Source organism: Perca flavescens, chromosome 20, assembly GCF_004354835.1.
Source record: "Perca flavescens isolate YP-PL-M2 chromosome 20, PFLA_1.0, whole genome shotgun sequence".
NCBI classification, from domain to species: Eukaryota; Metazoa; Chordata; class Actinopteri; order Perciformes; family Percidae; genus Perca; species Perca flavescens.
In genome coordinates, this window is record NC_041350.1 from 26,433,295 (window position 1) to 26,458,960 (window position 25,666).

General features: G+C 39.9%; 2 protein-coding genes across 3 annotated transcripts; both read left to right on the forward strand.

The window, feature by feature from the left end:
* The first annotated feature begins 1,325 nt into the window (after positions 1-1,325).
* On the forward strand, positions 1,326-12,674 carry zmp:0000000662 (RING finger protein 145). The gene is made up of 11 exons (XM_028566623.1): positions 1,326-1,591; positions 1,804-2,067; positions 2,677-2,785; positions 3,553-3,644; positions 3,799-4,040; positions 5,401-5,576; positions 5,694-5,834; positions 7,287-7,469; positions 7,601-7,748; positions 8,403-8,759; positions 11,076-12,674. The coding sequence occupies exons 2-11, from the start codon at positions 1,899-1,901 to the stop codon at positions 11,994-11,996; spliced, it is 2,538 nt and encodes an 845-aa protein (XP_028422424.1). The 5' UTR covers positions 1,326-1,591; positions 1,804-1,898; the 3' UTR covers positions 11,997-12,674.
* Positions 12,675-14,321: 1,647 nt separating this feature from the next.
* Positions 14,322-24,594, forward strand: LOC114546614 (ubiquitin-conjugating enzyme E2 D2). 2 transcript variants are annotated; one of them, XM_028565531.1, is made up of 8 exons: positions 14,322-14,753; positions 16,365-16,428; positions 17,249-17,280; positions 17,493-17,570; positions 18,023-18,128; positions 18,568-18,661; positions 21,458-21,507; positions 23,488-24,594. In XM_028565531.1, the coding sequence occupies exons 1-7, from the start codon at positions 14,730-14,732 to the stop codon at positions 21,504-21,506; spliced, it is 447 nt and encodes a 148-aa protein (XP_028421332.1). In that variant the 5' UTR covers positions 14,322-14,729; the 3' UTR covers position 21,507; positions 23,488-24,594. The 2 variants fall into 2 exon arrangements, with proteins under 2 accessions (XP_028421332.1, XP_028421333.1); XM_028565532.1 differs by lacking the exon at positions 21,458-21,507 and having other exon boundaries at positions 14,331-14,753.
* The last annotated feature ends 1,072 nt before the right edge of the window (positions 24,595-25,666 follow it).

A 25,666-nucleotide genomic window follows, 5' to 3' on the forward strand; every position in this document is an offset into this window, starting at 1 on the left:
TTGTATTTAAGTCGCCCTGTTATGATCTTAAATCAGCATTTACTCACTTGGCTGTCAACATCTGGTAAAATGAATAATGTTGCAATGCAAGACGGCATTAAAAGAAACCAGGAGTTTACTCTCTAAGCTGTAGGCTATATGACGTGTTCCCAGATGGTCTGTAAGCATGTAAACCAAACAGTCTATACAGTGAGGCTGTCTTTGTTTGTGTTTCCAGGTTTGGCTCAGCTGTCAGTCTCTCTGACAGCATTTGAATGATCTTCTCTTCAGCAATAAGTCTCCTGTACAAGTCTGAATTCATCCACTGCCATAGAGTTTAGAAATGGAAACATTTCAAACTGCTGCTCCAAACCAGTTTAATGTCAGTAATTACACCTAAAAATAAAAGAGGCAGAAAAAGTTATTTCATTTCAATTCAGTTTAGGTGCAGTGTTGTCTCGCGTTGACAGACCTACAGTATCTCCACATCGCTGTGTCAGAGGTGCAGTGTGACAGGATGAAGCAATAACATATCAAACACATGACCACATTAAACAGAATGTAAGCATCTCATAATGTTGCCCGTTTAGTTAATCTCAGAGGTCACAGCTCTCCTACCAATCAAATAAATTATGTGCAAATACTGTAGGCCTAGTGTCTGAATTTTTTGGGAGGAAAATATATGTTCGTGTATGTTGTGCAAGAGTTTTATTTTTAAGATTCCTATGCTAAGGCCATTATATAAACTTCATCAACTAAAGAGGGTATGCTAAGAATTTCTGAAGTTTAAGAGTTAAAGAAGTGTAAAATACTGACTTTCAGGTGATGATATCTATGTATGAATATGAACTACATGAGAAACAACTTCCTTTCTCTATGCAGATAAAGTAGAGAGCCAGGCAACTTCCCACCCACACAGTCAGGAAATGTACTTTTTTATATTAGTCATCTCTTTTTCTGAGAAACTGCAAAAACTCTTCCCTTTAAAATGTCTTTGTTTGGATTAACATGATTATATTCTATTATGAGAGAGTTTAATTATGAGCAGTTGTGCAGTGCTTTGAGGACTGTGTAATGACAAATAATAAATATAAAGCCTATGTAAACAGGTAGTAAAACAGTAAGTAAAAGTATATGAAGGCAAAATATAAAGTAACAATATAGTGATATTAAAGTAAAAGTCTAAGTTACATAATGTTGCTAACACGTGCATTATAAAAATGAATATTATTATTAGTAGTAATAGTAGTAGTAGAAACAGTAGTATCCAAACGCATGACTTTTATTTTGAAATCGAGAATACTTAAACCTGATTGGTGCATTTCGACATGACGTGCACACTGGAAATGGCCACGCAAGCGAGTGGAATCATAACATTGCATTGAAGTGTCTTTACGTATCCTCTTATTGTATAATTTCAGCTATTTCATTTAACTTTTTCCATGGCGGCTGTTTCTAACTATCTTTGACAAGCGGAAGTTACAGAAAAAGTTAAATATTTTTGCCTGTGGTGCTATGAAAACATGTTGCTTGTCGCTGTGAAAGCTAACCGACAGCAGCAGCAACTAGCTAGCAAATGGCTGTTCGGCTTTGATGTCTGTCACCGTGCAAAGTAAGCGAACTACTGTCACTTTATACACACTAGCTACTTGAAAGCATTGTGATTGTGATTTCTTAATTCACAAGCTAACTTCTGCACATCTCTTGAGTTGGCTAGTAGGCTAAATGTGACGCTAAAGCAGGAATTCACAGCTAAGTAACGGCCTGGTTGCTCATGGAGGAGGTCCTTGGGCGTCTGACATGAAGTTTGATGTGTTTTTTCAGATGACAAGAAGACGAGCAAAGCAGTGAGACGGTTAGCTAACAGTATGTGACACACAAGCACTCTGCTCACACCCCCCAAAAGTTGGTTTTTAAAGATGCCTCGTCTGGAAGAGTTAGCCAACGTTGCCCTCAGGGTGCCGAGTATACTGGTGCTGGACCTGCTGTATAAATGTGACATAGAAGGGTTAACGGAGCACATCAAGGCCAAAAATGAAGACCTGCTTTTCAAATACAAATATGTCATCTGGAACATGTACTACATTGGTAAGTGTGCATATGATAAAATAATGAAAATTGTACCCACATGCACAGAGTTAAACAGGCATAACATAGAACACATTATGTGTTAAATCAAAAATACAGACTGATGAATATGTGGAATTTTAAAGTTTTCTGTATGCCCAACTAGCGGTATCTTTTCACTACATTTGGTAGCTGCACATTATGTTGGTTTTGATGACCAAGAAAGGCTTTGTCTGTCAACTGTGAGTTAAATGAAATAGAAAATAAAATGTTTTTTTACTGTCCTTTATGTCATGATCTACGGACGAAGTTATTCATTTAAACTATAAATATCTTATACCGATTATTCTGTTTTTGTGGTCATTGGGAGCCGAAATCATAATCACGATGACATTTCGATTAATGGCACAGCCCTACTGATAAGTCAATTCAACATTGCCAAAATTGTTATCCAGATATTCAGTAATTGAATTGAAAAATATAGTAGATATGATGGCAAGAGTTGGATGTGATTCCACTTTGTGTGCCTTTATCGTTTCTACTTTTCAAAGAGTGTCTACTAGTATCTTCTCTCTCTTGGCTTCGTCAAACACAGAAAACATAACGTAAGCGTTTCCATTTGCCTTCCAGGTCATCTGATAAACGTGGTGGTGTTGGTTCTGCCATTGAGACACATTGTGATGCTCTACCTCCATATCCTCGCTGCCATGCTCCTATACATGGGGCATCAGATTTCTAAGTGAGATGCCCTACAACTACTACTAATACTACTGCTGCTGCTGCTACTACTAATACTACTGCTACTACTGGGTTTCCCAGATTTATTGTACCAGGATCAGTTTTCTCTCCTGACAAAGCTTGGCTGCAGCGCCCCTCCATCTGTGTATCCTGTTTCCTTCAGCCTGATATTTCATTTTAGAAGACAGAGTACTGTTTCATGTGTTGTAACGTGAGAACAACCAGTGGTTTCTTTAAAGGCTTGTTGCTATAAAGAGACATGAGCTGACTTATTTGGACAGCAACAAACAAGTGACTTAATTTTGATTAAAGAAAAAAAAAATGAGAGAGAGAGAGAGAGAGAGAGATTAATAAATACAAAAACTGAGAATTAATTCCTAAATTAAATTTGATCTTTTACTGTCACCTCAGGAATTATTGTACTTAAGTTGGATAATAGTTTCTTCTCAAAAGTTTGTGCATTGAGTTCATTTTATTTATCGATTTCTCAAATGATTTAAGTATTTCATTCATCTATTAATGTTATTTATTTATATACCCAGTGCTGATAATACAGTCAAAGTACCTCTGAGTAAGGACAAGTACTTACTCTAAAAAACAAGGTAATATTAGCAAAGTGCAGCATAAGACAACACCTCAGATAATTGTGTGTTGCTGTGTGCAATTTTAATGACGTGTCTGCTGAAAGCAACCAGCATATAGTACATTACATTACAAGACATACCATATAGTTATAAAGCCTGTTTTTTTCTTCTGTTTATTTTACAGGGATTATGTTCGTGAGGAGCTGCAGTACGGCTTTGAAGGAGCAGTGTACCTTGACTCACTGGCCTTCAACAGATTTGTCTCTGCAATGACTAGTGAGTCCCCAAACCAAAGTTCCATGTAAAAACAAAGCATTTAGGCTCATCTAGATTCATATTCATAGACTATTTTGTTTTTGAAGGTTGCATTTCATACGGTTCTACTCAAAGCTGAAGCTTAATAATCGTCCTACTGTTATTTTCTGCTCAGGTCAGATTATTCTCAGCACGCTGTGTGCTTTCCTGATGAAGACCAGAAAGGTGTGGTTGTTCTCTGCTCACATGCTCCCCCTGCTGGCCAGACTCTGCGCTGTGCATCACACCACGCTGTTAACCGTCAACACTTTCTCCATGGGACTGACCGGAGCGGGAATCACCGTGTTCCTCCTCTCACATGTCTTTGTGCCATATCGCCTCGCAAAGGCTGCCTATTCAGAGCTGCTGCAGCTGGAGGTACTCTTATTCTGAAATGTATTTTCACAATGCATCCTGTAGATGCTTATGCCTTGAATATTTGAAAAGAGGTTCCAAAAAAACCAAAGTTATTAAGATATTTTGTCTGTTTTAGAGTAGCATTGCTCTGGATTGTTTATTTATTTTTCCATTTTATTCCTACCTTTTTAACTGTTTAGAAATCTTCATCTTACTTTAAGGGGAAGCGGGGAACCATCCAAGCTGTGTACAGTAAGGATGGGACACTGTTGACCTCAACTGAGGAGGTAATAGGGCGGTGGAAGGAGCACTTTGAGGAACTCCTGAATCCGACTAATACGCCCTCTATGTTAGAGGCAGAGCTGGAGGATAACGGGGGATTGTCGTCGATTTCCCAGGCGGAAGTCACTGATGTAGTCAAACAACTCCACAGTGGCAAAGCCCCGGGGATTGATGAGATCCGTCCAGAAATGCTCAAGGCTCTGGGTGTGGAGGGGCTGTCCTGGTTGACACGCCTCTTCAACATTGCGTGGAAGTCTGGGACGGTGCCAAAGGAGTGGCAGACCGGGCTGGTGGTTCCCCTTTTTAAAAAGGGGGACCAGGGGGTGTGTGCCAATTACAGAGGTATCACACTTCTCAGCCTCCCTGGTAAAGTCTACTCCAAGGTGCTGGAAAGGAGGGTTCGGCCGATAGTCGAACCTCGGGTTTAGGGTACAAGCGGCCGAAATGTGTTTCCTCAGGAGGGTGGCTGGCGTCTCCCTTAGAGATAGGGTGAGAAGCTCAGTCATCCGTGAGGAGCTCGGAGTAGAGCCGCTGCTCCTTCGCGTCGAAAGGAGCCAGTTGAGGTGGTTCGGGCATCTGGTAAGGATGCCCCCTGGGAGCCTCCCTAGGGAGGTGTTCCAGGCACGTCCAGCTGGGAGGAGGCCTCGGGGAAGACCCAGGACTAGGTGGAGGGATTATATCTCCAACCTGGCCTGGGAACATTTGGGATCCCCAGTCGGAGCTGGTTAATGTTGCTCGGGAAAGGGAAGTTTGGGGTCCCCTGCTGGATCTGCTCCCCCCGTGACCCGACACCGGATAAGCGGACGAAGATAGATGGATGGATGGATGGATGGATGGATCTTACTATACTACACTTGCAGCTATCAAATATGTTGTGGCTTTTAAAGTATAAATAAATCAAAGTTACTTTTTATACTTATTTGTTTTCTATGAGTTTATTTTATTACTCCGAAATGTTGTTTTAACAGTTTGACAAGATTTGTGTGTTTTAGCAACATATTGTAATGGAACGTGACCCACAGTTTCAATATGCTGCTCTTACTTTTTGGTTATCTGTAATGATTCGCGTTGGTCACCTCGCTGGTTTCCTGTCCCGCAGGTGATCGAGCTGTACAGACTTCTGGCTGTGGGAATCTCTCTGTGGAACCAGTTTGCCGTCCCAGTGCTCTTCAGTGTCTTTTGGTTTGTTCTGTTCATCGTCCAGCTGTGCTCAGACACCATGTCTGGCCACGCCTCTGCAGGCCATCAGGGAATCATGTTCTTCCTGCTCACCAGGTGGGATGTGATTAGGTGGAATATTATTCCTTTGCGTATGTTTGTACCCGACATTACACAGGTTGTATTTGGTTCATAATGTGGTGTTTTCTTTGCTACATTTATTGAACCCTGCAGTGTCTCTGAATGCTGTGCCACACCGTACTCTCTTCTGGGTCTGACCTTTGTGGTGTCCTATCTCGCTCTCGGACTGCTCAACCTATGCAAGTTCTACCTGGGAGGTTATGCAGGGGTTCAGAATGACAACGTCATGCACAGGTGAGATGTTGTCTCCAGTTTTATACTACATCACAAATTAACTTCTTTTGGTCCACATTTAAACTTGCAATAACAGATTTTTGACATAGACATTGACATATAATCCCCCTTTAAGTTGAACTTGTTAGAAAACAGTTGCTTATACACACATCCAGCGGTTGCGGTCAGAGGAATGTTATTATTCATTTGGAGTCATGTTTGTGTCTGCAAGATGAGTGTAAGTCAAATATTTAATTTCTTTTAGCTCTGTTTTTTAGTCTTGACCAACTCCTGAGAGAAAGATCTGGCTCTGGAGGTGCTTAATGTTCCAAGATGTTACACAACTAGTCTCTATCTGTGTCTGTGTGGTGCTGAGCAGGTAGCATACAGTGGGTTTTAGAGCTTTTTTTGCTGAAAACCATTGCCTGCTGTGCCCGAAAACAACACTTTGAGAGCATTGAGAGTGAACCAAAACAATAAATTTACACATCAGACAGATAAACAATGCACTGAATCTCCCCATAAAGCTCAGTGAAGGTGCATTCATCAGTACGGGAACCCCTTTAACATAATCCAATTGTTTTCAAATTATCACTTGATCCAACGTTTTATATTTAAAAAAAAAAGAAAAAAAGAAAAAAAACCTGATTTAAGTATATTTACGTATGTTAGTTTCTTCCATATTTGGGAGTTACTGTCCTTTATTGTACAACGTTTATATGTTTATGGTCAGTTACCTCTGGGGGGGCGTCCAAATCACATGGTGGCAGCAGACATGGCAGGTGGGGGGGGGGGGGTTGTCGGCCAGTCGCCGATTGCTTGTTTGCTAAGAGTCGGGTCTGGACTCCAACATTAACACACTGACAACATTGTATTCAGAATAAAAAATATTTTTATAGCACTTTTTAATGTGTGATTGTGTAAAGGGGTTCATGAGATAGATACCAACCTACGCTGTGTGTGTGTGTCTGTGTGTCTGTGTGTGTGTGTGTGTGTGTGTGTCTCGTAAGTGACAGAGAGACGGAGGAGAGCAGGAAAAGGAAATGCAGCTGAACGAATACGCTGCATGTTCTAAATAGCATTAAAAAAATAATAATAACAAAACGCAGTGTGCAGCGGCAGGTGTTGATTGTGCGGCACACCGCCACGCATTAGTCTATGTGTGGGAAACACTGGATTCAGTAGAAAAAGACAAATATAATGTGGGCACACCGATGTTCCAGAGGGCAAAACAGTGTAAAAATGTTGTAATAGGATAAAGTGATGAAGCTGGTGCACAGTTTGGAGTTTGGTGCAAACAAAAATGAAAAAGGTCTGCAGGAGCTTTTGCTTTTTTAGTTCATTGACTTACATGAATAGAGTTGTGTTTGAAGTGGTGTAACCTTATAGAAAAAACAGTACAATTTAAGTCAAAGTCCATGTTACTTCTGCTCTTCTATCATGTTTCTAATTCTTTACCCTCCTTGTCTTCAGAGGTGTGACCGAGGGCGTCACTCTGCTCCTGCTAGCTCTCCAGACGGGCCTGTTAGATATGCAGGCACTGCAACGCACCTTCCTCCTCAGCATCATCCTCTTCATCGTGGTGACTTCAACCCTGCAGTCTATGATCGAGATAACAGATCCAGTTATTCTGGGCCTGGGGGCGTCCCGCAACAGGTATAAGCAACATCAGTGGAAATCATTTCTACTGGCGAGATTCAGGATTGAAAAATGAGCCAAGTACAAAATGTTTTCAAAAGTTTTCTGAGGAATTTGGGTTGTTCTTTTCCTTTCTTCTGTGCTTCTAGGAGTGTGTGGAAACACTTCCGTGGCCTCAGCATGTGTCTGCTACTTCTGGTTTTCCCTGTCTTTATGGCTTATAAAATCTCCCAGTTCTTCCACATGGACTTCTGGCTCCTTATACTGGTGTCTAGCTGCATGCTGACCTCCCTTCAGGTAGGGCCTTATATGTCTTTTATGAGAAATGTTGAAGACAGGAAGCTGGATTACTCTTTGTAGCACATGTGTTTGAAGAGTTGAACGATTAAGACTTCATTTGGCTGAATAAAAAAAATGACATTAAACTTCCATTACAACTAAATTAGGTCAAATAACTATGAAACCTACAACTGATAAAGTTACTATGACATTACATACTACATTATGCACATGCTTGATGTTTTGAATTGCTCATATTTTACTTTTGACACCAATTTGACATTTTTATTTATTCATTTCTGACAGAAGTTCCCACTTGTCAGACATATTCCATCACCTATTGTTGACAACTTGTCTGTTTAATTAATGGGAACTTCTTGAATGTGAGCAGTTTGACATACTTCAAATACTCAATCAGTGGCATTAAATTCAGTAAAAGATCCAGTGCTTCCTTTATTTTCATTTATAATGTATTATATTGATAATAATCATGGTATTTATGCTTATATGGTTATGCTTATGCTTTAAGTGTGTAGACCATAGGTCTGTTGAAAATGTATGACTTTAGCGCCCCACAGTGGTCTCCTTCTATTAAACAGTTAGTCATGTAACTTCTGTCATAAAGTAGGGTATTTGTAATCTTCTAAATGAAGGTGCGTAATGTTTGTCCAGGTTACCGGCACTATGCTGATCTACTCCCTCTTCATGGTGGAGCTGTTCCGCAGCGACCCGATCGAGAGCCTGGACGAGGTGATCTACTGGGTGAACGCAGTCAGCAGGGTGCTGGAGTTTGTGGTGGCGCTCTGCGTGGTGGCGTACGGCACCTGGGAGTCGCTGTTCGGCGAGTGGAGCTGGATGGGCGCCTCCGTCATCATCATCCACTCTTACTTCAACGTATGGCTCCGAGCTCAGTCTGGCTGGAGGAGCTTCCTGCTCAGACAGGAAGCAGCAAAGAAGATCAACTCCCTCCCCAGAGCCACGGCTCAACAGCTGCAGCAGCACAACGACGTCTGTTCCATCTGCTTTCAGGTTAGTGGCATAATATCGTATCGTGACATAAGTATCGGGATGATATCGTATCGTTATGCCTCTGGTGATTCCCACCCCTAACAACAGCCGCTAATAAGACCGCGACCTCACGGCCGTCCGTACCCAGGGCTCAGTCACTGTCTGTCGGCTACGCCCGCTGAACAGAAGCGAGGTAACAATTTCGGCGGGGGGACATTGTCGCCGTCGGTACTACTACTTCCAGACCCGTTATACAGCTTGTCTATACACTGTACAGTCAGTACATTAAACATTATGGTTGCATGCCAATTTGTAAAAAAAAGTGGGAATCCTCTTACTGTCCAACATATCATAACCTTGAAGCTGGTGATGGTAACGTTAGCCACAATAACATAACGTTACATAATCTTACATACATTGCAAAAACGTCCTGTAGAGAACACTGTGTCTCAGTCCAACAATTCAGGCTACTGGGTCTTTTGCCAAATTTAAATTGCATGTTTCCATTATGAGAAAGTCTAACTTGCGGTTTCTCATATATGTTATGGATCCTACAATAGCAGTTAGCGTGTATTAGCATGTCAGGAGCACCAGTCAGGATTTTTGCGAGTAACTAACTTGAGTACTCTATATAATTTAGTGAGAGCACATGAATGTTGAAATGAATGAAAATGACTACGTTAGCCGTGATATAAATGAATGAAGCTCAAGGCTTACCTGTTTAGGAGGAAATTAGTCAACTCGGTGTCCTTTTAGGCTCTAAGCTGTCTCCAATCTGTCTATTTATTATATTTTTTTAGGGCGGATAGAGTGAATCTTATCTCCATTGATCCCGTTCGTTTGTTTGCTGCTTCCATGGCTGTACTACAGCTGTAGCATGCTGGGTTTGTATTTTTACAGGTATATCTGGCAACCCAGCCAGCTGTCAAAATAGGCCAAAACACAAACAGTTATTCTGTCACAGAACGGAAATTTCAAAAGGAGAAAATACTGGCTTTAGCATTGTTGTTGGAAAACTTAGTATTTCAACTTAGCAAGTTTCCTTAATATCTAATGACACATTGTGGTAATTTGTTTGTTTAAATACAGTAAATATATTACATATTGCACTTTTAAGATCGTTGTAGTTTTAGTGTCATAATTATATCAACCATGCTTGATTATTATTTTTTTTTGTCAGAAGATATATATATGTATATGTATGTATGTATGTATGTGTGTATATATCTATCTATCTATCTATCTATCTATACTCCAACTCAGAGAGACACGGGCCCCGATATATATATATATATATATATATATATATATATATATATATATATATATATATATATATATATATATATATATATATATATATATGAATGAATGACTGACTGTCCCGGGACAGTGTCTGACTGTCTCTCCTCAGGACACTACTAACAAGACAGGACCGTTTTTGCTGCCACTGCTTCTCTACATGTGTCCACAGTCCATTATCCACATCAGAAACATATATTCATACCAAAAATATCATCACAATATCAACATTAGTATAGAGTCAAACCTTTTGTGATTTTTAAAGTATTGCCCAGCTCAGACTGTGCACATGTGACATGCACTACTGTGTTTATATATAGTACTTACCTATTAAGCATGTTGTTCCTGTCTTTCCAGTTTAGCCCCACCTCTCCTCGTCACATGATGCTTGTGTTTGTCACATGTTTTATGTTAAAACAGGTTAATGATGTTTTTATGTCCCTTGTCGTTGACACTGATGACAGGTTAATTGTCATGAAAGCAGTTAAAGAATCTTGCTAATAACAGAAAACAGATGTAGAGAAGATGTTAGCCCTGCCATTTTCTGGTTTAAGAGCTTTAAGATAAATCCACAGTGACAAGCTGAGAGGTAAGGGAAGGAATAAACAATGCTTTAAGTGTAATTAAATAGAAAAAAAAACTAAAACTAGAGACCATCTTGACCATCCGACTCCCTGCCCCCCCTACTTCCGGGGCGCCTCTTACACGATCTAATAGGACTATTAAGTACATTTACAATATATACATAATAATATAATTAAGTATGCTGCACATGGCAGTAATACAGTACTATAAAGTATATATAATAGAAGAATGCTATGATAAAGCCTATAATTCAACAACATAAAAGGACAATAACAACAATATACTGGATATGTAGATTATTTATGTAGATTATTTAGCCATTAATGTTTAGTAAATAAACAAATATAAATAATATGTAATAGTATTATAGATATGTTACTTGTCCATGAAACTGTTACATACTGGTCTATAGGTAATGTTGTCAGTCAATGATGTCTCTCCTACTCACAGGAAATGAGCTCTGCTGTGATTACATACTGCGGCCATTTCTTCCACGGCAACTGCCTCCGCAAGTGGCTGTATGTGCAGGAGACCTGCCCCATGTGCCACCAAACGGTCCGACCCACCCTGAGCGGTCAGAGCCCCGCTTCAGGCGACACTCCGGCTGCTCCAACTCCAACTCAGAGAGACACGGGCCCCGATCCGGCTGCACAAGAGGGAGATCAGAACCAGGACAACGGCGCGTCCGAAGAATCACAGAGCGATGCTATAACTCCTGATCCCACCGAGGAGCGGGAGGAGATTAAAAGCTTTGAGGATGGAGATTGTGGGTGCGAAGATAAAGACAAACCCGCTGAAAATAACAGGGAAGCTGTCCAAGGTCTTTGTTTCAGCTCCAGTGGAGACTTTGTTGGATTTGTCAGCCCAGTGTCAAGCTGCTCTTCAGGGGGGGATTTTAGTCCCCATGTGCTGCTGGGTAAAAAGTCTCCTCCTAACATGGACGACGAAGGGGAGGAGAGTGGCAAGGACTCACCGTCGCCATCGACTTTTAATGAGTACACGGTGGAGAGCCAGTCTGACTCTAATGAAGCCGAGCTTGAAGACATCAGTACTTTGTGGCCTAGTGTTGCACAGAATGCCGATGGTAATAAACATGACAGCTGTGAAGGGAAATCTGAATCATGGAACAGCTTTGATTCACCAGAATCAAACAAAAAACATGAGGCATCTGGTGTGAGCCCGTCTGTCAAATCATGTTATAAAAACTCAGGACTTTTAGACTGCATTGACGATCCTCCGAATCATAAAGGAAACGACACATATTCAGACTTGGACCTGGATGGGCCCGGAGAGGCTGAAACGGTCTCAGAGACGCCTCGGCTGTCCTCCGATGCCTCCTTCTCTTGCACAAGCACAGACAACAGCGACTGACTGCCTTGCATCAGTGCCTTGACGGTGTAAAAGGGTGACCCCCCCCCCACCCCATAATAGGGAAATAAACACATTTGCCTTCTCTCTGTGAACCAATCGTAAAATGTCTTTTACCAGACATTGTGATGAATGTGCAACTAACATGCATCTGAATGAATATAGAAACTAAATTGTGTTGGGTTAAAATGATACCCTCATTGTACAACTGTAAAGAAATTGTAAAAAAAAATTAAATATAAAAAAAAATAAAAGATATATATTATAATTCATAGTGTGTAACTATAAAGCCATTGTCTTGCATCAATATTTACCAAATTCTAGAAGGTTACAAGTAAAGATGTTTACTTAGTGAAATTAAATTGCATTTGATTCATGTTTCCCGGTAGTTCTTATGTATTGAATTTTTGTGAAAGCAAATTGGCAAAAGGAAAAGTTTCAGCATTTGTCTTTGTTATTCATGAATCAGCCTTATGTGCTGCAAAGGTTATCTGTCTCCCAGTATTGTTTTTCTTTTTTTATCGTAGTTTCTGTATTAAAAAAATCATGACAGGTGAGCCTAACATTGTGTGCCAGATTTATACATTCTAAACAGAATTCTGTCGCCATAAACTTAAGAGAAATGTTTGTCTGAGATGTTGATTTTGAGATATTAAAGCATTCTGCATCACTGTTATTTCACAGGTATCTACTATGTCCTAGCTTGCACATATTTAGTAACATACAAAGTGTTTTCTTTTTAATATCTTTGCCAATGTTGATATTTATATATGAACATTTTATCGATACCATACGTTTTCCATAACATGTTCCAAAACCTATTTTTTAAATGTAACAATTTTAAATTTCTTTAAACATTGAAATTACAGTAAGTAAAAAGAAATCCCTCTGCCAATCTTGACTGAAACTGAAATATTTACAATGAATGTGACCCATATCATTGCCAGACTATTAAGTCCCATTCCTCTCTATGCATTGTGTACTGTATTCCCATGCTGGGATGTTACACTGCTCCAGGTTTGCTGTATAGTATAGTGATTTAATTAAACAGTGCAGTAAGCACAATATCAGCCAAAATAATAATGTTTCTTTTATTTAACCTACCCTCACTGATCTAAATGGGGTGGACAAAATAATAGAAACACCTGTCAATATACAATTTAACAGCACCACAAACGGCAGCCTCCAAAATGATCATACAGTTGATTCAACACTGCTCCATAACAGTTTCAACATTATAATCATCATGAAGGTAGGATCTGACTGTTGTATTAGACTGCATTAGTTTTAGCTAGGTGTACCTGATTAACTGGCAACTGAGTGTATATGTTATGGTGTATAATCCACAATAAGTGTGATTAATTAAAATCTAAACTAGGGCTGCAACTAACAGTTATTTTCTTCAATTAAGTGTTTTGACAGTAAAATGAAAAGTTTTCCTCATGGTTTCCTGGAACCGGAGGTGACAAATTCAAATGACTTGTTTTATCAGGCCAAAAGTTGAAAATCCAAAAGATATTTAGTTTACAATCATACAAGAAAAAGAAATGCAGAAAATGTTCACGTTTGAAAAGCTCGAATCAGTGAACGTTTGGCATTTTTGCTTAAGAAATTACTCAAACAATTGATATAATTTAATAGTTTAATTCGTTATTGACTAATCGATTAACCAACTTAACCAGCTATAAATAACATTAATGATGGCTCTGTTCCACATTGCATATAAACTATACAAGTCTAAATATGATTTTGCTGCAGCTGCGACTTCTAACAGATCTGCATCAATCTGCTAACAATGGAACTTTTGTATTCAACAAATATTTACATATTCACTTTAAATGAAAACAAAAAAGTACCGCCCTGATTCGTTGTATGGTTTTATTAAGTTTCTTTATTGAAGGGAAAACTAAAAAGAAACCGAGCCACAAGTTGGTTATCAATCATTATAGCTTTGCATCAGTATTTTAGGGCTACATGAAAACATTCTCAAAGTCTCGGCCGGGATACAGGGATATTATTTAGATAAATGTAATTGTATTGTCTACCCTTCAGTTAAGTTTTTTTTTATCACCGTTTTTATTTATTTAATTATTAATTTTTCTTTACAAGTCTGTAGTACATCTATCGTATGTCCTGATAATATGAGAATGTATCGCCTTATTTATTCATGAGAGTGTAGACAGGACTGTCTTGTTATCTTATTGAGTAACGTTATAATGCCCGACCTGTTTTATAAATTATGTTTTTCTCACATGTATGTGTGAATTAACACAATAAAGTTGGAGGAAAAAAAAAAAAAAAAAAAACTCAGCTGCCAACTGGACCGCCTTCTCATCATAAAGCTTCAAATACATGTCGACAGCCGCTAGTTGGCTAACGGCAGCAACCGAAAGCAGAGGATCTTTGTCGTCCGGGTTACTTCACGCACTTAATCAGCCTCAAACGGGGACTCAAATAATCCAATACAAGACGTCGAAACTACGGGGAAGTGAGGGTTATCGAAGGACAGTTGTAAGGCGAAAAGAAGCTGCATAAAATCGGCAGTTATCTTTGTTACCAACTCCGCGCATACGTAGTTTTAGCTCGCTAGCTAACTACGCTAGCTCGCGAAGAAAGGCCGTCGAGTTGACCCAGCGTCAATTATTTAAGAGATAGCGGAATCACCCTGGCACATCACGGTTGCCCCTCACTGCTTGGATCGGAAAACCTTCAAATCAAAGAGAACATCGAGAGAGGATGGCTCTGAAAAGGATCCACAAGGTAAGCTAGCGTCGTTCCCCTAATCTAGCGACATTAGCCTCCCACATTGCCGTTCTTGACACTGTATCCTGTGAAACATGGCGGTGAAACATGTTCGGGGAAGTGTAAAGTCTGTGTGTTACAAACATTTGTTGTGTTTAGGGTTGAGTAAATTGACAGTTTTTGTTATTCTTGGCAGTGGGCACCGCCTGGCATACACGAGCTAACGTTAGCAGTTTCGGTTAGGTTCCGTGTGTTAGTCGAAAGTGAAAAAAAAAGGCCGCATTAATTGCCCAACACCTCATACCTTTACGTAAACACTAGTATGACCTGCTATCTGGTTAACGTTACAGCACGAAGCCTTTACTGGACCCTCGCATTGATGTTGTGTCTAAAAGAAATAAAAATAAATAAATCGTGTAACAATTTTATAATAGCAGCGATACTCCCGTGTACCCAAAACCCATTACTCATATCGCTTACTGAATCTGAGTTAGCAATCAAAGCTGTGTTCATGATACACTTCTTTGGTATGTACAAGGAAAAAAGAAAGAACAGTCATACGTCACTAGAGTTTTGTATTGGTGCCAATATTATTGAAGTTAATGGAGCTGGTCAAGTCGCACTATAACCCATGTGTTTTTACATTGGAGGAGGAAAAAAATGCTTCAATAAAATAATAGTTTTTTTTTTTTTTATATAAATATGCGCGTTTGTTTTCCTTGTTATTGGGTCTCCAAACAGATCGTGGCTGTGTCCTGCAGCTGCATATAGCTCCACTCTAGCGCCTGTTTGGGCCAACATAGCTGCTACATCATGATACACGACCAAACGGGACAAGTCACCACATAAATCATGACAACGATTATGAGAGACCCTGTAATGTAACATTTGCTATCACTCACCAACACAGCAGCTCACGGTCTGTTTTTTTTATTTTTTATTAACACCTTCACCAGTATTATTTCTTACTGGCCTTTTTTATCTCCATACAAATGTAGGATGTCTCAAAGGAGATATTACTGGTGACTGTTTCCTTCTTTCTATTTTCCTTGGGTATTTGAGATATTTGTTCTTTGCACATCACAGGGTGTGTTCTGGCAGTGAAATGGAGGAAATTGGCAACAGTATAGTGAAGCAGTGTAACACCTATCTATCCAAAGTGTTACTGTAGCTTCATTGCTTCACTGTGCTGTTGACTAGGATCTTCTTCCAAGGGAATCCATAAACATACTTGTGAAATGGTGCGTGTCAGAAGGCCAGGGTGGGGCAGTGACCTCCATCTCAATCTAAAGTAGCCGTAGAACTAAAATTAACAGTACAGGCTCATATATGCTCGGGCGGGTGGGGGGGGGGCGTCTTGCTGTAAACTCGGGAGACGATAACGAGGCGGCCCCCTTCCCCTGAACTGGTGCAGGAGATAACCACGCCGTCTGAGAGAGGGTTGTGAAATAAATTAAGCACTTGACTTATGTAGTATCTCGTTTCCCCAGTATGTGACATGTATACTCAGGATGTTGAGTGCTGCTCCAGGCTTGCACATTCATTTCAGGTGACGTTGCATGCTTTGCTTTGTCTGTGAAGATTACTGTGGTCTAATTGTTTGTTGTTCTCAATTTGTTTTCATCCCAGGAGCTTAACGACCTGGCTCGTGACCCTCCAGCACAGTGCTCAGCAGGCCCAGTGGGCGATGACAGTAAGTGTCTCAGAGCGGGTCCAAAGTTTTTGGGCTTACTTTCATTATCGCTTGCCGATCTACCATGTATCTGAAAGAATCATTTTGTCTCTAAAATTCCAGGAAATTGTGAGAAATAGCTGCTATAGTGGCAGGGTTGGATCAATGGGTAGAGCAGGCGCACATGTATTTAGAGGTTTATGCCTCGACGCAGAGGTCCAGGGTTCGAGTCTGACCTGAGAAGATTTCCTGCATGTCTTCTATCTATCTATCTTTCTCACCTAGCTATCTTATCCATTAAAGGTAAAAAAAAGCCCAACAAATAATCTTAAAATAAATAGCCGTTATAATTACCCACATTTTTGACAATCTTCAACTGACCAACAGTCCGAAAACCCCAAAATATTCAGTTTGCTGTCATGTAAGACTAATTAAAACATAAAATCTTCATATTTGAGAAGCTGGACAACATTATTTTTGCAACAAGCTACATTTGGAGATTAGGTTGAAAACAAGACTTTTCTGAAAATTAGAATAAGAGAAATTGTTTTGCGTGTTTTAATGAATTTAAAAAGCACACGTGGCTGTAGGTCTAGTGCTAAGAACTGCTTATATTGGTCATGAATACCTCCACCCTAAAAGTGCAGTAGACACTAGAGTAAAATAATACACGACCACCATGTCTACATACTGGAAACGGTATGGAGTTTGAAGATGGTCCGTAAAGGAAACAGTGTTACTGCTGCAGAGCTGCAAAGACAGCTTGGAAGCCTAGTTTCTGTCAGATCACATACCTGTGACCTTTCCCTGTTTCTTAACGTTCACTTTCTGTTCTCCATAGTGTTTCACTGGCAAGCCACAATCATGGGACCTGTAAGTACATACTTTATGACATAATTACTCTCCTTTGTACTTTACAAACAGCTTGCAGCAGTTTGAGTGTGTCAACGGAGGTTGTGTCCCTAGCTGCTTTAAATGTATTCATGAGATTAAAGGTTGACATTTGACTTGGTAATGGCAAGCTGTGGACAGGAGGTTTTGGGTTGTTCTTTACTGAAATATGTAAATGTGATTCTTGCTTTCAGAGTGACAGTCCATATCAGGGAGGTGTTTTCTTCTTGACCATTCATTTTCCAACAGACTACCCCTTCAAACCACCCAAGGTAAGCTGAATCACGCCTCAAACAAGGTGTCCTTTTTACATCGGAGATAATTAAAGATCTATTGTCTTCCGTCCATTAAGCCACCCACCTGCAGTATCCATCATGCAACAGCCACATGTCTTGTTTGCCACATTAAAATGTATTCATATAATCTATTCAATGTCAGGAACTGGGGTCAAACATTGTAGATATACACATGTGTAAACAATCAAACCTTTGACCTAGAAAACATTTCTTCTGGAATGAAACCAGTCCCAGCCAGTTGGCATCATAAACAGGTTTGACTGTTGCCAAACCTCATGAATTAATACCTGTCTTTCCAGTAATGGATAGTCAAACGTCATTGCCCTGTGTCGGGGGAATTTGCATTGCATAACATTAATCTGATGTGTGACGCAGCCTTATTTTACTTGTCCTCACTGTGTTTTTGTTGTCGTTATTTCCTTTTTCAGGTTGCTTTTACAACAAGAATTTACCACCCAAATATTAACAGTAACGGCAGTATCTGTCTGGATATTCTCAGATCACAGTGGTCTCCTGCACTTACTATTTCTAAAGGTATGTACAGTCATGAAAGAACACCGTGTACATGATGACAATCTTGTCAACTGTTTGACAACTGAGTGTGCAATGTTCACCCACAAAACTGTAGAACATTTGTCATTTTGGCCACTCAAATGTTAAGTTATATTAAGTTTTGGCATTTATGCTAAACCTGATTTGTGTACACTTTGAAAATGAATACTTTTTAACTCTGTTAATAAAATCTGTGCTCTTAGATGTCGTCTATTGTCACGTTTATAATTTGCTTTGACCAACAACCAGGGTCTTGTTATCATGTTATTTGTAGACGTGACCTACATCACACATTCAATCTAGGTTTCTCTGTCCCAGAAATGAGGCTAAAGTGACTTGTAGATGGGCTAAAATGTGTATTTGGTAGTCAATTTGCTTATTAGAAACATTGGCTGACGTGTCTATATTGTGTTTCTTGTAGTTCTTCTCTCCATTTGCTCACTCCTATGTGACCCAAACCCCGATGACCCACTAGTGCCAGAGATCGCACGAATCTACAAAACAGATAGTCAAAGGTATGTGTGTATACATTCTATACATGTTTTTAACTTTCCTCTAAATATGAATTGAACAGTTTTCTCTCCTAAAATGAACTAAGCTCTGCAGTATACACTCCCTTTCTGGTTTATTAGGCCCACCTAGCTAAAACAAATGCGGTCTTAATACACAATCCTGCAGTAAAAGTTGTTGATTCAACGTTATGATAATTTTGGAGGCTGCAGGCTGTGGTGCTGTAGTATTGCATTAAGACCAGTTCAGACCAAAAGATTTGCAAAGAGACTATTAATACTTTCAACGCACCGGTCTGCAGCGTTCTGAAACCTGCCAGCTTACACTAATGAGACAAGACGAGAAGGTGCATCATCTCCATGGCAACGACTCATTGTGCTTCTGTTCTAACCTCTGACTTTCAGGCTTCTTTTTGTAGTCAGATAAATCATTTGTTGCGTCTCAATATGAATGTGGATAACCTTAGTGATGGTGAGATGTTTGCCACAGCTGCATTTCTAGTGATGAATTGGGGAAAACGGTTTTATTTCTTTAGCTGCTTGACCACATTACCGTGCTCGCAGGCGGCTGTTGAGCCTCTGTCCAAAACTCTGCCATTTTTACCATATGACAGTTTGTAACAGAAATAAAATGCATTATGGATCATTTTATTTCTACAGTTTGTAGCGCACGTTATTCACTATTGGCTGTCGGAACGGGTGCCGTCACTTACGTTCTAAAACCAGCCTCTGGAGACTCAACCAGCTGAGTTGCGGTGACGCCATCAGCTGGTTTGAGACGGGCCGGTTCGGAGCGCTGACCCTTTTCCCTGCGACGTTCTAAAACTGTTTTGTCCTGTTTCGAATCTTTGGTCTGAACTGGGCTTTATACAGGGAGCTGTTTCTGGTATTTAACCTACCGTCACTGCTATAATTGGGGTGCACAAAATAAGTGACGCAGCTGTCAGCATAATGCAACCTAACTTAACAGCACCACACACCGCAGCTTCCAAATAGACCGTGAAGTTGAAACAACGCCTCTCTGTAACGGCTTCGACATCTGAATATTGTAATCTGCATTAGTTTCAACTAGGTGTGCCTACTAAACTGGCAACTGACGTGTATATTTTATTATCTACAGTGGGGGAAATAAGTATTTGACCCCTTGCTGATTTTGCAGGTTTGCCCACTTACAAAGAATGCAAAAATCTACAATTTTAATCATATGTACATTCTAACAGTGAAAGACAGAATCCCAAAGAAAATTCCAGAAAATCACATCATATGAATTTATTAAAATTGATAACCATCTGATGAGGAAAAACAAGTATTTGACCCCCTGGACAAACAGCAAGTATTCTGGCTCCTACAAGCCAGTTAGTCTTTCTTTAAGACACAGCCCCAATCCGAACCAATTATCTACATCAAATACACCTGCCTCACCTCGTTACCTGTATAAAAGACACCTGTCAACACCCAAACAACCAGCATCCAACATCACCACCATGGGCAAGACCAAAGAGCTTTCTACGGACATCAGGGACAAGATTGTTGATCTGCACAAGGCTGGGATGGGCTACAAGAGAATCGGAAAGCAACTTGGAGAGAAAAGATCAACTGTCGGTGCAGTTATCAGGAAATGGAAGAAGCACCACACCACCGCCAACCTCCCTCGATCTAGGCCTCCACACAAGATCTTGCCTCGTAGGGTGTCACTGATCATGCGAACGGTGAGGAATCATCCCAAAACCACAAGGGGGGAACTGATGAATCAACTGAAGGCAGCTGGGACCACAGTTACAAAAGAAACGGTTGGTAACACACTACGCCCGTCATGGATTGAAATCCTGCAGCGCACGCAAGGTCCCCTGCTCAAGAAGAAACATGTACAGGCCCGCATGAAGTTCGCCATTCACCACCTGGACGACTCAGAAGAGGCCTGGAAGAAGGTGATGTGGTCAGATGAGACCAAAATATAACTTTTTGGCCTCAACTCAACTCTTCGTGTTTGGAGGGCAAAGAACACCGAGTACAACCCAAAGAACACCATCCCCACCGTCAAGCATGGTGGTGGCAACATCATGCTTTGGGGGTGCTTTTCAGCCAAGGGGATGGGACAACTCCATCGTATTGAGGGGAGGATGGACGGGGCCATGTATCGTGGAATTCTGGACCGAGATCTCCTTCCCTCAGTGAGAGAGCTGAAGATGGGTCGAGGATGGGTGTTTCAGCACGACAACGACCCTAAGCACACTGCCAAAGCAACAAAAGAGTGGCTGAAGAAGAAGCACATCAAGGTTCTGGAGTGGCCTAGCCAGTCTCCAGACCTGAATCCGATTGAAAATCTTTGGAGGGAGCTTAAAATTTGAGTTGCCAGGCGACAACCTCGGAACCTGAATGATTTGGAGGCTGTCTGCAGGGAGGAGTGGGCCAACATCCCTGCCGAAACGTGCATAAACCTTGTCACCAACTATAAAAACCGTTTGACATCTGTGATGGCCAATAATGGCTTTTCTACAAAATATTAACATGGTGTTTGTCCAGGGGGTCAAATACTTGTTTTTCCTCATCAGATGGTTATCAATTTTAATAAATTCATATGATGTGATTTTCTGGAATTTTCTTTGGGATTCTGTCTTTCACTGTTAGAATGTACATATGATTACAATTGTAGATTTTTGCATTCTTTGTAAGTGGGCAAACCTGCAAAATCAGCAAGGGGTCAAATACTTATTTCCCCCACTGTATATTATCCACAATAAGAACGTTAATTGAAATGAGTATGACCGGAGTCTGGTATGTAACTTAGTTTCACTCTGTCAGGTACAATAAACTAGCTCAGGAGTGGACAGCCAAGTATGCCATGCTTTAGGGTAAGAGCCAGAGCCAGTGCTGCATCTTGGCTGGTGTTATGGGTTTGGTCTGTTGCGCTGGTCTCACTGACATAACTGCGATGATACTAATCTCTGGTTATGTGTACATATAGAGTATCTAGCTAGCTTGGCCGTTCTTGGCTCAGATCTTGGAATCAACTTTTGACGTGCATATTGATACCCTGCAGATGGAGCCTGTCGCTGTAAATAAGTTAAACAGAATAGCTCCGCCAACTGGTTGGTGTCCCGCCCACGGATAAAATGGTCTCTTGAGAGTTGTGGGTTACTGCTTTATACATGGCAGAGAAATGAAGATCCAGTAGTCTAGTTTAATAAGTACGCTCTCACAGATACGGTAGCAAAAGCCATGCATCATAATAGACAACACCCTAGTACAAATTTATATTTTACGTCATTGCGGACCATTTTTCATATTTCATTCCTTTTTTTTTTTTTTTTTTTTTTTTTTCTAACTTTATGATTTGGAAAATCAATTTGTAGTGTATTGAGCTGGGCGATCAGTCATGGTGGCTGTTATTTATTTTTCCGTCATGCGTGGTAAAGAGTGTTCTTGGTGTTGCAGTTTGAGGAAACTGCAACAGGTCACTGCCAAAAAGAACTGCGTTCATGAGCTACGGTGTCTAAAACTGAAGCCTAGCAGACCGACAATAAGGAGGATTTTGACTTTGGTGTCTTTGAATGACAAGGTTGCGGTGAAGCAGATTATGAACCCTCAAGTGTCAACACACCAAAAGTGGTGTTTTCAAGGTCTGCGCTGGTAGCTACATCACTATGCAATGATGTAACGTGCCCAAAAAAGGCAAAAAGCCATTTACTGTGTAAATATGCTATTTGGTATTTGTTTGTTTTGTCATTGCTTTAAGAAAATGTCGGTAGATGGAAGCAGGTAGATCTTTCATCATATCAGGGTAACGGGACTAGACATTGTTCTAAAACTTGAGCAGGCAATGAAAGGGAAATTAATTAAAAAAAGGAGTTAATTTTTTTTTTTTAGCTGATTAAAATCTAAACAGGCACTTTGTTTTTATATGCGTCTAAAAGGGTAGAAGTTTCCTTTACTTAACACAACAGAGTGTAGACTCATGGGGTGCTAGCTCTACCCAAACCTTCATATCTGGAGCTTAAGTGCGTTTCCAATGCCTTGAAATCATACTTGTGATTGTAATCATACACTCCTAGGTGTGCTAACAATTCTTTTCATTCTCATGAATCTAATCTGCAGACCATTTCCTCGATGAATCATTTGGTCTATAAAATATCAGAAAATAGTGGAACATGCCCATCACATTTTCACAATCAAATGCATTTTGTCCACCCACAACCCCAAAATATTCACAGAATACATTCAAATGCATTGGAGAAGCTGCAGACAGATCATTTTTAGCCATTTTTGCTTACACTGATTTTCAATTAATCAAAATGGTTGCTGATTTAATTTTTTCATTTCCTGTTGACCAACTAATAGTTTAACTTGACTGTTTGCAGCTCTACCCACCAAAAACAATTTGCTATTAAAAGGCTAAAACGTCCAAAACTAACATTGCGGTCCTTTTTTAAGAGCGTTCAATATAATCTCGGTGTGAGATGGTGTTGTAGCGGAGAAGCAGAATTTTTTTTTTTTGTGCATGTAAACATAGCTACTAACTCCAGCATGGAAACGTTTGTTCTTGTTAAAGTAAAAAATAAAGAACAGTTTAGCCTTATTTGTCATAATGGCACGTAAAGACAACATTTCACAGTGATCATATAAAGAAGTTTAGTTTGTACAAAGTGTCTGGTGTTCTTTATGCATAAACTGACATTTAGTTAGGATGCTGAGTTGGCTTTCCCTGTTATTTTTAAAAAGCAATGTGCATGAGTGCATGTGCTTTTTAATAAATCCTGAAATAAGTGTTGCCAAGGAAAAAGGGGAAGTGTGCAAAGTTAATGTTTTGACTCGTTTTTATTTTCCTTTTGCAGATACACCAGAATGGCAAAAGACTGGACACACAAATACGCTATGTGATGGCATCATTTGGAAAGCTGGTGGAAAATGTTGTTGTTGCTGGTTCAAACAAAACAAAAATCCGGGATTCTGTTTTTCTTTCACATTTTTGTTTTTTTTCTTTATTTTATTTTTTTTGTTTTTGGTTAATCGGAGCATTTTACCCCCTCCTTTTTCCACCTGCGTGCTCATAAGAAGATAGTGTTTTCTCTCTAGGACATGTGCCAGTTTCTGTGAAGTTTGACTCATTTTGTACGAGTTAAAAAAAAAAAAAAAAAAAAAAATATCACCATGGTTCTGAACACTCGGCTTGAGCATGCACCAGTAAGAGTTGGTGATGTTAGTCATTTGCTCTGCACACACTTAGTAGAATCTGATGCGACTGGTCTCCTGAGCACCGTATCAACCTCCTGATGATCCAGTTGTTTAACTGGCTCGGTCCTGTGCGGTTGATATTTACTTTGGCGTAAGCTGGATTTCAGAGCACTTATAGAGAAGCTGGGATTTTTTGCCATACCTGTAAATTCTGAATTTGAAAGTTTCAAATTGGTAAAATTCTGCTGCATTTTCTTTTTTTATTTTTTTTTTATTTAGAAAGTGGTAAAATCTGAAAGGGGGGGGGCGGGATGGCCAGTTACCTGCCTCCTGGACTGGTATGATGTCAGTTTGTTCTTCCGATCTATAGTATAGGAATCTATTACCTGAGGAAAGAAGTGTATCTTATTCCACTATCAAAGTGTGTGTACAGAGAAGCACAGCAGTATATATCAATGTTAAGAAAACAAAATATAAGAACTTCAATGTTGTATTTTATGCATGTTAATATGGGTAGGCTATTATATCTGATATGTTTCTGCAAATTCAGTGGATTGTAAGACTGGACAGTTGGAAAAATGTGGTTCCCCTCAATGGCTTTCTATTTCTTTGTTTATTTAGAAGCCAGTAGATGATTAGTTTTATGCCCACTCGAACACTGTCTTCTTGTAGCCCTAAAATATTGATGCAAAGCTAATGGTTGATAATCAACTTGTGGCTCTGTGTTCTTTTTAGTTTTCCTTTCAATAAAGTTACTTAAAACCATACAATGAATCGGGGTGGTGCTTTTTTGTTTTTCATTTTAAAATGAATATGTAATTGCCTGTTGAATCCGGAAGTTCCGTTGTTGGCAGACAGATGCTAATGTCTTTGACGTCTCGGCCAAATCACATTTTAGTCTGGGAAGTTCACGTGCCATATGTTTCATCATTTGAGAAACCTCTTGTGCCTGTAAAACAAAGGGGAAGCACCATCAGCTGTCTTACTGAATAAAGCATTGAATGTTTTAGGCAATGTTTGTAATTTTATTTTTCATTCCGATGCTGGTTTGAATAATCTTTGCCAATAACTGAACAGATTCTTGACCAATTAAAGTCTAATTTCAGTCTCTCCATGCAAAACAATGTGTCACTGTGACTGATTATAAAGAATTGGCAGATCAGTGGACCAAATGTACACCTTGATATTGGTTAGTTCTTAAATATAAAGGCAAACAGTGTTGTAAAGTATATTTAGAGTATTTCCATTTTTTTGGTACTGTATACTTTTACTTCAGTACAATTTGTAGGCAGATGTACTTAACCTGGCATCGCCAGACTAATGTACAAAGAGCAAATGAAACCTGAGCTCGCAGATCAGTCTGGTTCCCAGGCTAGGACTTTTTACTCCACTACATTTATTTATAAGCTACTTACTTTGCAGATTTAGATAATGTGAAAATATAAATAAACTAATAAATGATACATAAGTTAAGCTACCCAGCAGTATATAAAGTAGTCAAAATTGTCCCTCCTTTACCAGCTGCTACATTAAAGCGATGTTAATGCATCAATGAACGCAATACTCCACTGGCCTAACGGTTTAACGAAGGCCCACTTCAATCAAGAAGGTGCACTCTCTTGGCTACAGATTGAAATATCTTCATGTGGTGCCACCTCCCTCCCAGCACTCCTTTATAACCCAGCAAAAATAAAGACACCTCTCTATATAAAAAAAAAAAATCCAATTATTCTTCACTCCTTTTTTGCCCTCAGTTTACATAGACAGTCCAATCTGTCATAATCATGCTTCCTCCCCCCTCCCGCTTTAATGGATCCAGCCTTTTCCATATTTTTAACC